Here is a 15475-nt window from a genome sequence, read left to right as displayed (position 1 = left end):
ACCATGAAATGTGTCCTCTGCATTTAACCCATATGTGACATAGCAGTGGGCAGCTATTATTTAATACCCAGGGATTGGCAGTTAGAGGCAGTATCTTGCTCAGGATACCTGAATGGTACCTAACTGGGCAGGGTTTTGAACCAGCAACCTTTCACTCATAAGCACACGTCCCTAACCAGCAGGACGCCACTGCCCACCTTTGCCGTTCACACATACTATAGGAGCTGTTGGCCCATGAGGTAATCTCAGCACAAAATTCATATATGTCAAAAGAGGTTCTTTTGTTTTGTCACGGGTTTTCAGGTCATACTCACAGCAGGTCCTGCAAATCCAGCAGGTCCAGGCAGACCAGTCTCTCCACGATCTCCCTGGAAAAAAAGAGGAGGTTTCAGTTATCGATTTACTTTTCTCTGTACATCAGTTCCAGAGTTACAAGCACTGACTTCATTTTGTCAGATTTTAGTAGCGCTTAAAGGTGCATGTGCAGGACGGGTAGAGACACTTACAGGGGCACCACGACTACCAGTAGGTCCAGAGGGACCAACAGGTCCACCTTCACCCTGGATGCAGAATCAGAGAATGCTGCATGAATTCATCTGAAGAGGCCTTTCAACCCAAGTAATATTTTGTAATATTATAAACTGTGAACATCATAATCTTTAGTGCTTCAGAGGGTGTTTTTCAATGGAATTTCAAGTTCGATACTTTTCCCCTCTAGACTTACCCTCTCGCCTGGGGAACCAGCAGGGCCAGGAGGACCAATGGGACCAGTCATACCACGAATGCCATCTTTTCCAGGAGAACCATCACCACCCTTGGGACCACCATCACCCTACGGGAGAAGTTGGAGTGCATCAGCACTGGGACACACACTCAGATGGGCACGCCTACAGTAGGAAGTGCCCTGTTAAAATATTTCCTATCAATAAGTATTATATGAAGGACACCTACGTATCAGATTTCATATACATCTCCCAAACATGCAGTCCGAGTCCAATCAGAGCCCCCCGTTAGTTTAGTAGAGATCAGATTGGACCTCTCAGTTTTGTAGGTGGGTCGATACTCACTCTGTCACCCTTGAGGCCTGGAAGTCCTGCAGCACCACGCTCACCGGGCATCCCCTGGAGACCTGGGCCCCCCTGACCACCGGGGGCACCAGCAGCACCGGCCTCACCCTAGAGTGGAGAGACGGAGGGGTTAAGATATGTTGTACAGCTAGACAGCCCAAGCAATTCATATATATGCGTACACAGGCAGACACAGACACAGACACACACGCACACACACACACACACACACAGACCTGTACTCATATCTTTGTGGGGACATTTCTATGGGCAGAACCCTAATCCCAACAATGCAGTGACAAACTTAACTCCTACCCAGCCCTAACCCTAACCATTTGGCATTTTTAGTATTTTGATTGCAACCACAGATTTTTATAAAATTTAATGTCCCCTTGTGGGGACCGAAAAAAAAGACCTCACAACGTAGTATATACCTAGACCACACACACAAACACACACTCCCTGGGTTACGATGATCTGTGCTACGATATTTTGACTTTATGATGGGTAAATGTTTTTCACTTTCAGTACATTATTCAATACACTTGAGATATTTAACACTTAATTATAAAATAGGCTTTGTGTTAATGATTTTGCCCAGATGCAGGCTAAATTAAGTGTTCTAATCATGTTTAAGGTAGGCTAGGCTAGGCTATGATCTTTGTTAGGTTAGGTGTACTTTATGAAAATGCATTTACGCCTTACAGAGGGTTTACTGGAACACAACCCCACTGTAACCTGGGGAGAGTCTGTATATATATGGTCTGTGTATACTTTCCTTTTTTTAATGTACGGTGGATGTATACTTTGTAAAATAAGAGAAAAGGTGGTTGCCAAATATGGATAAATGGTGGACACTTGGTGATGCTGTTGTTTAATATAATAGTTTAATATATGCCTTAAACTCATTTTAAGTGCATATTAGTTTGTATTTACTCAGCCTGTTTCTTTTCAATACATACATATATTTGTGAGACATTAACACAAGTGTTAACCAACCAAGATCATGATTGGCTGCTCTCACCTTTGCACCATCATTGCCAGAGGGGCCAGGAGATCCACGAGGACCACCAGGGCCGACAGCACCAGGGGCACCACGCTCACCAGGGAAACCTCTCTCACCCTGGATGGGGAAAAGAAGGATTATGAGTATAGGGTGTGTTGTCTCAGGTTATCCCGAGGAGGGCAAAACTGTTCCAGTGTAATTCTGAGTTGCTCATGCAGATGGTGATACTCAGCCGAACACTTACCCTAGATCCAGAGGGTCCTGGGCCACCAACTTCCCCGGGACCTCCCTTTGTAATAAAACAATTGGCACAAGTTAATGACACGACAGGGTACTGCATGAGAATAGATTTAATTGTCTGCTATCAATTTTGGTAAGAGTAGGTTACTGCTTTTTGATCTATAACGTCAGCAAATTCCTAAATATGTCACACCCAGTGATTACGACCTGTTTGAGATCTTCTCGCAATGTATTTATGCTGCCTGATACGCCATGTCTAGTAAGGAATGTAAATTCATCGTGGGAAGATCAAGAACAAGTCGCGATTAGGTTGGTGTTGGCTGCAGATCAGAAACTGCCCTCGCAATTAGCAAACAAGTTCAGTATTACATCGTTTAGATGTAACTTGTGTACGTCAGGCAGACATATGTGTGCTATCAGGAAAGTTTATTTATTCTACATAATAAACTATTTCGAACAATATTTGAATAAGAAATCAGTACTTTGTGCAATTGTTAATAAGAGGGCTTGGTTTTCAGTGATAAACGTAAAGATCCAGTGAAGAATGTGCTTTATGTAAGTACTGCAGCTATCTCAGGATAGTCTTAAGTTTATTTACTCTGCATGGTAAACCATTTGTAACAATATTTCAACAAAACAATAGTACTTTGTGCAACTATTAATAAGATGGCTTGGTTTTTAGTGATACTTGTAAAAACAATTTTTTTAAAGGGATAAAAAATCGACATCTCCCTAGTTTTTCAAGATTAAGAGAGAAGTGACGCGGTGGAACTGCGTTCTTTGGACACAGGAATTAACTGCTGATCACTGGCACTGAAACCACTGCACTTACCTGTTCACCGCCCTTGCCAGGCTCACCAGTAGCACCTTGGGGTCCAGGAAGTCCCTGTGACGCGCAATATATCAGTATAAATATTTCATGTAGAAACAACACTGATATAAGTACATTCATATATTGATAGAAAATGAATATTTCTCAGTTTATCAGTTTATGAAATTGAGATTCTTACCTGGAATCCAGGAGAACCAACGGGTCCCTGTTCGCCTCTGTCTCCAGCAGGTCCCTATGACAAATTATTACTCATTAAAAATAAACAGTAACACACTGGGCACCATTAGTGTATGAATGAGATACAATGAATTGGTGTACGAATGAATGTATGAATGTGACTTACAGCAGGGCCAGAGGGTCCAGGGCCACCAACATCACCATCTTTGCCGGGGGCACCCTGCACGGACACACATTATATTACCAAGGACTCCTAATATAAATACACATTCTTCATATCCACCCGAGACCCCACCCATTCATTTATGTCCATTGTAGTGGACATTTTATTTTTGCATCTATTTTTTCACTGATGTTGGGAAACGTATTTATTCCTGTTGTACACTAAAGAGGACATGCTGTGAAGTTAAAAATAAAAATAAATTTGAAAAAAAATCTAAATTGTAAGATGTCTTATTTCCTCCAAAGACAAATAACCTGAAATTGAAGGACACTCTTTTCCTGGTGCCTCAGGAGGATATGTGACATAGAAATGATCACAGTAATACACAGACTAAATGCTTTGTATCGTGTGAGCGAGTGCCACTGTGCAGGTGAGGTGGCCTACTTACAATAGCACCAGGAGGTCCTGCAACACCTCTCTCACCAGACTTGCCAGCCTCGCCCTGGAGGAGGGAGAACGGAAATCCGTCCATCATTTGCTGTCACACTCAGCATCATCCATATTGCCAACGCCATCTTTTTTTAACAAGGTCCTCTGATGACATTTAAAAATTTGTCTGCCAAACTGGGGAGAACATATGATGCTCACAGCAGCTCCTTTGGGTCCAGGGAATCCCATGACACCGGGCTGACCTCGGGCTCCAGCTGGGCCGGGAGGTCCGCTGCGGCCATCTTGTCCAGGAGAACCCTGCCATTTAAACGGGATGTGTAAGTATTTAGCCAGCATTTCACTCCTAAGTCTATAGCAGTCTATGTCAAATTTGCCAAGAGATGAATCGTCTGGTTCAATACTCACAGAAGGGCCGGCCTTGCCATCAGGCCCAGGGCTGCCAGGGCTGCCAGTCATACCCTAAAGTAGGAGTACAAGAGCATACATCAGGACTACTGTTCTGTAGTTCACTGTCACCTTCCCTTGGCACTTGAATGTCATAGACGTCCTACAGCAGCTACATATGCCTAACCCCAGCATACATGTGTAGTTGGAGAGAATAACAATTCTTTGGTGAAGCATGATTGAGTGCAGGATGACAGCAAACTTCAGACAGACAGACTGTGGAAACTCACCTTGGATCCAGGCATACCGGGCTCACCGGGGCGACCGGGCTCACCGGAAGCTCCCTGGGGACCGACTGATCCAACAGAACCGCGCTCGCCAGGGCCGCCCTGGAGCACACAGGAAACAGATTGGTGAGCTAAGTTCTACTGCAATGGCTGTAGCTACCTGTGAAATATCCTCCTCCCCTTTTACCCCAAGGATAGAATCTTCTAGCACACCAATGTGTGCTGTTTCCATGCATCTGGTGAATGATAACCCTCTCCACATGTAGAAGCTGATCTATAAACCTAAATGTCAGCAGATGTTTTATTCATTATATGCAATCTACTTGATTCTACGCTAGGAAGTGCTTGCAAACCAGTGTGGGGTAGGAAATAAGACGAGCTGGGCTGCAACCTACCTTGGGGCCAGCAGGTCCATCAGAACCAGGGAAACCGCGGCCACCAGGTGCTCCCTGTGGGGTTTGAGGAGAAGCACACACATTCACACATTGTGGACACTCCATACTATTCTGATCATTCAGTCCTGTTACAGGCACTAGGTTTGTCTCCACAGCACGGTAATATTGGTTATATACAAAACAAAGGTCATATCACATTTGACCAAAATGGTGCTCTTGGCAGCACAAAGCAAATGTGCTCTAAATATTATCCATCCATCTTCTGAAACTGCTTGTCCTATTTAGGGTCACAGGGGGTCAGAAGCCTATGGGTGCAAGGCAGGGAACAACCCAGGATTGGGTACCAACCCATCACAGGGCACACCCACACACCATTCACTCACACACACAAACACACACACACACACTCACACACCATTCACTCACACCTGTGGGCAATATGGTAACTCCAATCAGCCTCAGCATGGTTTTGGACTGTGGGGGAAACCCCACCAGAGGAAACCCCATGGTGACACGGAGCAAGCAAACTCCACACACAGACTCCCGGTGGAGACTCAAACCCAGGTTACAGAATTGTGAGTCAACAATGCTAACCACATGCTAAATATTAATGTTTTGAATTTTCTGGTAGTGATCATTTAAAAAAAAAAAAAAAAATACTATTTTAAAAACAGTGCCTTCAGGTGTTGCACTCACTGGAGAAGATTATGGGATCTTCAAGAAAAGTTAACATACGCGTTCTCCAGGGGCTCCACGAGGTCCCGCACCGCCAGGCTCACCGCGACCACCTCTCTTGCCCTCCTCTCCAGCAGGACCAGGTAGTCCCTGAATGCCTACAGGACCCTGAGTGCGATGAAGAGTAATTGTAACATGCATATTCATTTGCAGCTCCTTCCTGTGCAACGTTCAACTGGGAAAACAAAGTGAGTGTGAACGTGTCAGTAAGCATGGAAGAAGAATTGCGAAAAGTAATATGTCTTAAATTAAAAGCAATATTATTGAAGTGAGAAGGGGCCGTGTTTAACGGAGCGGTTACAGTCGGGAAGCTAAAATGCCGTGTATGCCAGTAGTATGCCAGTAGTATGCCAGTAGTATGCCAGGCGAACTCACCGACTCTCCCTTGGCACCGGGCTCTCCTTTGGATCCAGTGGCACCTACTTCACCCTGTTGGGTGAAACACAAAGCGAATTTAAATAAATCACTTCCTTGCTGTTATGCGGTTGCTTACTGTACATGTTGGCAGGTCAGTGATTATTTATAGGCAGTCCTCAGGTTATGAAAGAGATCTCTTCCCTAAGTCTGTTGAATTTCTACAGTAGGTAAGTCAAAACACTAATCATAATAATAATAATAATAATAATACAGTTTTTAAAAAGTAGCTGTTGAAGTCACATAATGTTTTCCTGAGCATCTCAAAGTATTGTGCCTTCATTATTATGAACCATCATATTTAGCCCAAATTTTTAATACAATAGGCTTTATGGCAGTCTGATCTTAAGTACAAGTTGCCCATAAGTCAGACATTGTTAACCCAGCAACTGCCTGTACAACAAATAAAGCTAATCAAAGCCAAGCAATTTTATCTGGGAAATTCTGTTGTAGCAAAGGATAAAATCTACTTACATTGTTACCCTTAGGACCGGGTCCACCAGCAGTGCCTTGGGGTCCAGGGGGACCGCGGGGTCCAGGGAAACCAGGAGCACCAGCAATACCAGAAGCACCCTACAGGAGCCATCAAACCAGTAGCACGTGTTATTCATCTGTCATTAAACTGGAGGAAAAGTTATACAAAACAAAGAATCACGAGAGACACTTACAGGAGCACCCTTGGAGCCTGGGGCCCCATCACTACCAGAGTTGCCCTGCAGAGAAAAAGAAACACAGGTCATTATAATTGAAAGATATATATATGTAAAATGATGTTTTCCCTAAAGAAAGTCCGAGTCTTTTACTCACAGATGGGCCAGCGGCACCTGCAGGTCCGGGGTTACCCGGCTCACCACGTGCCCCTTGGGGTCCCTCAGAGCCACGACTTCCTCCAGGACCAGTCTCTCCCTGTGGCAGCAATTTACCTCATGTCAGTCGCAAGAATAAGAATAGCTTCTTTAAGTTCCTTCTGGACAAAGTAACAGATTCACTGATCTCATGCTTTACGTATCTTATTTGCAATCACATCTCATCTTTAAAGAAAACATAATGCCCAATACTATTGAAAAATGCTTAACAAATTATATTCAAATTATTTTGCAACATTTGCGCTTCATCATTACAGCCAATGTAAGATTAAACAATGGACTCTCCAAATAATCATCTAAAATTATTTTCTAATAAGAAACCAGTCCATTCTGTAACTTGTAGTGCACTTAGTGAATGTATACAGGAAACAATTACATGAATAGCTGTAGTCATCCTAGTACGATTACTACAGGATAATCCTTTCAAAAGGATCCCACTTAATTTCATGTTAGTTGTTTTGGGATCAAAGAGAGGGGAATTCCACCTGCCAGTGAATCCATTCTTTCATTTAACAGGTATGGGGCAGTCAGAATGACCACTGCTCAGGTGATGGGAGCACTGACCTTAGGTCCAGCACCACCGGGGAAACCAGGGGGACCAGCGGGGCCGGTGGGTCCCTGAAATGCAAGAGATGTGAATTACGCGTTTAGAAATGCAACAAGAGCCCGAATGGCATTGAAACAATGTGACACTCAGACATCAGCCCTGTACTTCTGTGCAAAGGTGATAAAAGTCTGCACAGATATCATTTGACCAGGATGGAACCGAAATGCCTGATTCCATCTTACATCAAGTTTTTAGTGACGTACCAGTGCATAAATGTACCCACTGATTCTTTTTCTCCTAGTTAGACATTAGTATACTATGGTGCTCCGCTCAGAGGATATGAACTGCACTGCTGTTAATGCTAACGTCGTGCGACTGATTCGCCTGAAGTTTGATAAATAGATCGAGTGAAGTTAACTGCTGTTAATTATAATACAGCAATGGACTACATATTAAGAGAAATGCTTACAGGAGGTCCAGCAGCACCAGAAGATCCATCGTTACCACGAGCTCCCTAGAGAAAGACAGTACAGACTCAGACATCGGCTTTCAGACACATTCAGTATGTAAGTATATAGGTATGACCAGTCAACACTTCCTTGGGGTTTCTGCTGTGGCTCCAACAATGAAATAGTTGGAAAAAAAACCTTTGCTTTATATCTCGTTACATTTTACAGGTACTAGTGTCAGATATTTGACTCCTGTTTGACTTTATATAAGAACAAAACAAAAAATGATTTTCCTACTAACAGGATATCATTTATCCAGTACTGCTTGCCACATTTTTTGTTTAAATAATGTAAATTATAAAAACCAGACTATAAGGCTTGTCCAAAATAAATATTGTATTAATACTGCTTAATGCAAATACTCAAGGGTGTAGATTTGGGTGTGGATGGTAGGGAAATGTCACATTTGACTGAGCCAAATGTAACTACGCTTAAGGAAAAAATACTGATTCATATCAATTGTTTAAAAAACTAATGACAACATAATGAGGGTGCCTGCCTGTTACTATGATTGTGCAGTACTACAACACACTAGGATTAGCTGCTATAATGGCTGGGATTTTGTGCAGACAACTGTGATGGCAGCATGAATCGTGAGACATTCTTCACTTAAAGGGTCTTGTTACTGCTAGCAAAAGAGCTTGTGGGCTTGTGTTTAGGAACAGGGCATGAAAAATAATTTTTGCAAAATGTTTTTGGTGTACGCTCGGCCATTTGTTAAATTTAATTATTTGTTTATTTGCATAAAGTTTCATTGTCCATTCTAATCATTCACTTAAGCAGCACAACCATTTGGGAAATAAAAGGAATCATCAGACAATAAACATGTGTCAGACATTTTTGTTCATTGTATATACTGTATACAAATTATAGTGTAATAAGCTTTGCAAGTTTTAAGATGTCCTAATAGTGTCTAATAATTTAAAGGTATTATGTGATGACTACTAGGTTATAATGCATATTAATTCATCATAATCCCAGATTACACCCCAGCAGGTGAAATGCAGCTTTTTGCAAATTGCAGACGGGCAATTTCATTATTTCATTATTTATTCAGAAGAGATAGATTCCATCTAAATGGACAATGATTATTAACCTAATAAGTTAATCTATAAGAAGCCACAAGAGGACAGAGATTCCTTCAAGATACAGTGGAAAGCATACAGCCAGAAGGAAGAGTGCAGTTAGACTAGAGGATAAGGCATGTCCTCAGTCAGAGCTGTACAGCTGAGGCTTTTTTTAAAGGGTACTTACAGCAGGGCCAGAAGAACCAGGACGGCCTCTCTCACCAGGGAGACCACGGGGGCCCTGTGGAAAAACAAGGCAGGGGTGGATTTATGATGGGGACCTTTATGATGGGGATCTCACTTATGCAAAACAAATTCTGATCCATACTTTCAAGATATGAGGCAATAAATGTTGCATACCATTGTGCCAGGAGCACCATTCTCACCAGTGACGCCAGGCTCTCCCTGTTGACGGAGACATGGTTACAATAAGCTCTACGCAAACATTAGCATACAGCCAATATCTGTTTGCCGCATTGGCCGTCTAAAAGCTCACCTTGGGTCCAGCAGGTCCAGTATCCCCCTTAGATCCATCTAGACCACTGAAGCCCTTAGACGGAAAGCAGGACAATGTTAAAGCAGCAGCCTTTTTGCATTATACCCACCAGGGTGCGTCTCTACCAGCATTCACTCACTCTGTGTCCCTTGATGCCGGGGAGCCCAGGAGTTCCAGGGAATCCACGAGCACCCTGCAGACGAAGGAGATGAAATCAGCACAAATGCTGCCCGTTGCCAAGTTGTCAAGTGGCAGAGTGGCTGTAGTTCCTTATAAGCCATGGTGACCGTAACTGCATGCACCAGTGATCTGACCTTTGGTGTTTAAATAATAAGTCAGCAGGCTTTACCTGAGGGCCAGATGGGCCGCGCTCACCAGGGCGCCCGGATTTGCCAGCTTCACCCTGAGCAGGAGAGAAGGACAGTGAGACCTCTGCCCGAGCTTTTTATCGACATAAAAAAGTTGGGAAAACAGGCCAAATTTGGCAAGGTTTTGTAATTTTATGGCAGGATAGCGGTGATGTTTTGAAGGGACTGCTAACCCTTGCTGTATTTGATGACTGATTTGATTGAGCCTAATTTCTGATTAGGCTTAAATTGTATTTCTGATTCATACAAGGAAGACAATCAAATGATGACCACAGGTCTTAGGAAAGAATTGATTGGAGGATGGATGGATGGATGGATGGATTAATACATCTGGTTACTTACATCTTCTCCATTCTTTCCAGATGGGCCAGGAGGACCACGGGGACCCATAGCACCCTGAAGAAGATAGAAAGTAAGAGTTACTGACAGCAGCCTGAATGAGGCATGATATAAGACAGGCGAAGCTCACAACAAAATACTGATCACAGTAAAAGCATAAGTGCAAAGAATAAAATGTCCCAAATCAATTGCTCAAAGACACTTTCTCATTGAAAGAATTTTGCATATTTATTCAGTACTTGTTCTGACAATGACATTGCTGATGTTTGGATTGTCCAATGTGGGAATTATGTGTTGCAGAGCTATACTGAACAGCAGGAGGAAGAAGAGGTGGATCTTGCAGCTGGTCAACTGTTGTGAAGGATAGATGGGGGGGGGGGGTACTTACAGTAGCACCAGGCTCTCCGGGTTCACCAGGGGGGCCAGTGAAGCCTTGGGGTCCCTGTTAGATTTGGGAAAAAAACAACATTTATTGCTGTTGGTTGTTTTCTAATTAAACAGTGATGCTCCCTGTAATTTGCTGTTGTTCCATAATCCACATTGCAATTGTTAACATGTCATCACAGTTAATTTGATTAAAATGACAGTAAGGTCGTAAAGTGACTCGCATGACATCACTGGTCGACACGATGGAGCAAATGGGTGTGGGCAGTCTAAGAGTAAATGTCACTGGTGAGGGAAGGCAGGCACACTTACGGAGGAGCCAGAGGGACCGGGAGGACCGCGGGGACCCATGGGACCCTAGACCACAAACAATGAGTTAACAACCGGAAACTCTACTAGGATGCTTAAGCTACCAGAACTACCAAAGGTAGCTTTGTATATGGGACAGAATGTTGCATCATTTACTTTTTTATTGAGAAAACAAACATATAGCAAAGGTACAACTGTGATCCTTCAAGCACAAAACAAAAACTTATTTGTTTAAATAACTGAAAAAAAAAAACATTTTTTATTTGTTAAGGTGCAAAAAGTAATTATCGGGTCATTTTGACAATAAATGATTAGTTACTGATCTCTGAGGAAGTGTCAATCGATATTTTAAAATTCAAAACACAGACTGCAGTTATAGTGACTCTTTACCATAGGGCCGGGAAAAGTCATCCCTCCACCAGATTTCTCATCATAACCGGTTGACATTTGAGGAGAATAGTTCTGCAGAAGGAAAGAAGAACAGAGTTAGGCAGTACAAGATGGCCGACCATAAAGAAAATGCAAATCAAATGCTAATTTTAGCCGCTAGTGGGCATTAGCCTAGTATTTTATGTTTTCTGGGCACAACAACGTAAATGGCAGCTTTAATTTCATGAAGCTCAGGGGCCTGCCTCCTGTGAGCAGAGCCAAATCTGTGCGCTGTCCAACCAAGCAGTGCTGAAGTCACACACACAAAGGCAAAGCGCACAGCGATCTGCAGGTGGAGGAGAAGAAGTGCTGTGGTACTTACTCCACCAAGGCCGGGGGGCCCGGGGGGTCCGGGGGGTCCAGGAAAGCCAGGCTGTCCGGGGATGCCGTCATTGCCTGGGGGTCCAGGGGTGCCCTATCGGTTGAAGAATTCGATGACAACGCATAAAGAAAATTAGAATCTTCCACGAAATATATGTAACACATTGATGATTTTAACATAGGTCTCAAAACATAAAATAGACTACCTAGTACTTAGTACTTCAATAAACAACTATTTCGCTCTGTAGCACAAAGCTAGCATTTCTGTTCACTTGGTGTACATGATCAATGCTGCGAGTTTCACATCACCACTTAAAATTCACCAACTGATAAATGCAAACACGATTTGAAAGACATATGTAATACTCAAACGCATATATAGGAATCGATATATGACTAGTATCTATTTTAGTCCCTTCACACAAATTCCAGTTGCCTGACTATAGAATACTTATTTTTAGCTCTTTAGAGTAATTAAGACAGGAACATACCCGGTCACCTTTGGGTCCACGGTCACCTTTGGGTCCCTATGAAGGCGATAAAGGTCACATTTTTCCTCTATGTTTTTTTACTAAGTCCTATAGTCTTTGACATCCACTTACATTAAAAGATAACATTGACCTATGAAAGTAAGGGTTTGGTGCCAAGATCTTTTACAAAAATGATTGCTAGAGGGTCTTGACAATTTGTCAAAGGCATAATATCTGTGTATGTCATTGTGTAAGATGATTGTTTACATTAGTTAGTATAGAGCAAAACATTTACCTCTGCTTTTGAAGAACCTATGAAAACAAATGAATGAAATAGATTAGATTATTATCTTCATAAAATATCCAAAAGCAATCCAATAAAACACATTTAACTCTATAAATGTGTACATTAAATATGCAAACAAAAAATATTGCTGATAATAATGTGGATTATAGAGCACCAATAAAACCATTTCTGTGTGTTTAACTTGCCCGTTCAGTAAAGGGCCTTAGAACGATTTTATAATATTAGTCATAGTGTGAAACTGAAAATCTGATGTATTAAATCTTAGTTCAGCTTTGCCAGTATTTTAACTTACTGGTTTATGTAAGTACTTTGAGTACTAAATACTTTAATTTGAACATGACACTTTACAGGCAGCATATAAACAAATTGTATATTTTGGTGTAGTGAATCAAAAAATATTTCAGATAGATCTTAACAAGCAGGCCTGCAGGACATTATACTCAGCATATATACTTAATATATTTTATAACATATACATTACATATACACATTATACTTTTACAAATTGAGTGTATTTTCCATCCCTATTTCTTGCCATGTTTCCTTTCAATGAAAAGACTCATTCTGAAGGCAAAACTATTCTCAAATAAAAAGTGATTTTTTTTTCCAGATTTTTTAAGATTTCAATAAACATCTTTAATAGGTATAATAATGAGAGGAAGGGGCGCAGTACCGTCATCGTCTGGGCAGATAGGGCAGCATTCGCCGAAGGGGATTTCTGGATTGGCGCAGTCGGTGGTGTCTTCACAGATCACGTCGTCGCACATTACGTTGCCACTGTCGCACACGCAGATCTGGCAGGGCTCAGGTTTCCATACATCTTTGTCGTTGTAAGTCTGCCCGTCCAACTGACAGCTGCCGGCCGCGACTGCAGTTAACGAAAGCAGCAGTGTGACGTTTTAAACGTGCATTTCCCATTAAATGAACAAATGCGCAGGGACCCTGAAAAGGGGAACCGGAAGAGTGCCGCGCGTAAAATCACATAGTAAAAAAACAAATAAACGAGATCGCGCTGCTAATGCTTCTTCGAACCTTTATTTTAGGCTAAATCAGCAAATGCAAATTCCGATTAATCGGAATCTTTTAAAGTGAAATATATATGTACCTATAGGCCTAAAAGACAGTAGAACTCGCAAAATAAACGATATCTATATTTTTGTAATGTTTGTAATAACATTTTCATGTATTTCATTTGAATTAATTTTAAATTTTATTCGCTTGCTTATGTATCTTATTAAAGAAACCCAATGGTTTTAATTACGCTGGTGTCTATGGTGCATTGATATAGCAGAAATGCCTAAATATATCTGGAAAAAGGTGGGGAAAGTTTATTATTTGTTTCATGATATCTGTGAACAGTATCATATCCCAGTTTTAAAATGACATAGTTAAATCATTTGAAATATTAATAAATCGCAGCAAACTGCACCACAAAGACGCACTTCATGTTGAGTAAAAATGAGCTAATCACAGTTTTCTAAATTTATTTCTCAATGAAAACTTTATGTGGCTTTAAAACCGTTCATTAAAATTATGGCCCAAACGCAGTTTACGAAACGAAGATTACGCATGGCCCAGTGTTCAACTGGACTGTTTTCCACTTTAATGTAGGTGACGTCCAAATAAAATCTGATAGGCCTATCTAAAGAGAATTACGTGCAAAAGACAACAATAGTGGGTGAAATTACTGACTTGAAACTTTTATTACTGACATAATCGCAAACTATATGTTGGAAAATGTGAGACAATAACAGAGAATATCTCTCTATCTCTCTTCCCCCTCTTTTTTCAGTGCGCGTGTGTGTATATGTGTGTGTGCGCGCGCGCGCGCGCGTGTGCGCGTGTAGATGCAAGCGGGGGGGGGGGGGGGGTGGTCCCTTAAATTTTCTAGTGCACACGTCAAACACAAGGAGGCGCACTAAGACCGTGGAATTGTGGCACTTCGATAACACGCCCCGTATCCAAAACTTACGAGATGAAGTGATGTCTAGACGATTTCACTTCGGACGTCTAAAGCCTTTATTCTACACATCTTTAGAGTTTTCTTAATTTCATTTTTTATTGTTTGTTTTCACACATCACAAGCTTTCTATAATGGTTACCCTTTCATTGTTTGCACCCAGTCCGGATATTAATTTAAGAATGATCAAATTAAGGTTAAATATCTGTAGCATCATTAAACATTTGGACCAAATTATGGAAATCAGATACGCTATTTGAAGAGCTATTTTTCGTTTATAAAATCTATTACAATAACAAACTGGCCGCATTTTGTTTTATATTTAGTCCAACATGTTATGGGCCATATTCATCCCAAAACCACGTTTTAACCTCTAAAAATCGCCTCCACCCGAATGAGCAGAGGCTGTAATTAAGCTGATGCGCCGTCGAGCATCCCGCCTTATTCCGCAAAGTTTGCTCCTGTGGAGCTTCTAGCCGTAGGACGCAATAAAGCGCTCGAACACGGGATGCTGTGGACTTGTAACAACTCGCTTCGCCGCAACAGCGCATGCAGACTAAGCTTCAATTCAATTAAGCACAGATTTCAGCGACGAGGAAATGCATAAATCGAGAATAAGTGTGTCACGTGTGAGTTTATCAAATCTTAAAAGTTTGGCGAAATTCACTCATTGTGTTTCTGCATGGCAGCCACATAAAAGCACAATAAAGATGATAAAACGGTTACTCACTATCTTCCTCGCCTTGACCTCTTGCCAAAAGTACTGTTGCGGCAAGCAACAGCGCTAACCGAATATCCACAAAGCTGAACATGTCTAAATATTAGACATGTAGACTCTTTGAGACGAGGGGAATCCTGTTTTTCTTTAGATTCCAATCATACAAGTTAGGGTCCGGTCGTTGTATCTCCAATCCAGACCCCAGCAGAAACTCCCTACTGCTTAAACGAGCGAA

At 41.9% G+C, this 15475-nt stretch overlaps 1 protein-coding gene across 1 annotated transcript in view; it reads right to left on the bottom strand.

Moving 5' to 3' along the window:
- Positions 1-15475, bottom strand: part of LOC111848653 (uncharacterized) — a 23471-nt gene extending 7996 nt beyond the window's left edge. Inside the window, exons 1-35 of the mRNA XM_023820850.2 lie at positions 15253-15475; positions 13236-13430; positions 12551-12567; positions 12277-12312; positions 11787-11879; positions 11426-11497; positions 11039-11083; positions 10731-10784; positions 10346-10399; positions 9985-10038; positions 9775-9828; positions 9636-9689; positions 9500-9544; positions 9327-9380; positions 8033-8077; positions 7581-7634; positions 6958-7056; positions 6819-6863; positions 6625-6723; positions 6112-6165; positions 5737-5844; positions 5002-5055; positions 4610-4708; positions 4341-4394; positions 4134-4232; positions 3934-3987; positions 3489-3542; positions 3324-3377; positions 3146-3199; positions 2318-2362; positions 2092-2190; positions 1068-1175; positions 725-832; positions 507-560; positions 315-368 (exon numbers count right to left, since the gene is read on the bottom strand). Of these exons, the coding sequence (XP_023676618.1) occupies positions 315-368; positions 507-560; positions 725-832; positions 1068-1175; positions 2092-2190; positions 2318-2362; positions 3146-3199; positions 3324-3377; positions 3489-3542; positions 3934-3987; positions 4134-4232; positions 4341-4394; positions 4610-4708; positions 5002-5055; positions 5737-5844; positions 6112-6165; positions 6625-6723; positions 6819-6863; positions 6958-7056; positions 7581-7634; positions 8033-8077; positions 9327-9380; positions 9500-9544; positions 9636-9689; positions 9775-9828; positions 9985-10038; positions 10346-10399; positions 10731-10784; positions 11039-11083; positions 11426-11497; positions 11787-11879; positions 12277-12312; positions 12551-12567; positions 13236-13430; positions 15253-15334 (2403 nt within the window). The 5' untranslated portion in view covers positions 15335-15475. The remainder of the gene's footprint in view (positions 1-314; positions 369-506; positions 561-724; positions 833-1067; positions 1176-2091; positions 2191-2317; positions 2363-3145; positions 3200-3323; positions 3378-3488; positions 3543-3933; positions 3988-4133; positions 4233-4340; positions 4395-4609; positions 4709-5001; positions 5056-5736; positions 5845-6111; positions 6166-6624; positions 6724-6818; positions 6864-6957; positions 7057-7580; positions 7635-8032; positions 8078-9326; positions 9381-9499; positions 9545-9635; positions 9690-9774; positions 9829-9984; positions 10039-10345; positions 10400-10730; positions 10785-11038; positions 11084-11425; positions 11498-11786; positions 11880-12276; positions 12313-12550; positions 12568-13235; positions 13431-15252) is intronic.

The sequence above is a fragment of the Paramormyrops kingsleyae genome, chromosome 5 (genome assembly GCF_048594095.1).
Source record: "Paramormyrops kingsleyae isolate MSU_618 chromosome 5, PKINGS_0.4, whole genome shotgun sequence".
Taxonomy (NCBI): domain Eukaryota; kingdom Metazoa; phylum Chordata; class Actinopteri; order Osteoglossiformes; family Mormyridae; genus Paramormyrops; species Paramormyrops kingsleyae.
This window is presented reverse-complemented; position numbering and strand designations above follow the sequence as displayed.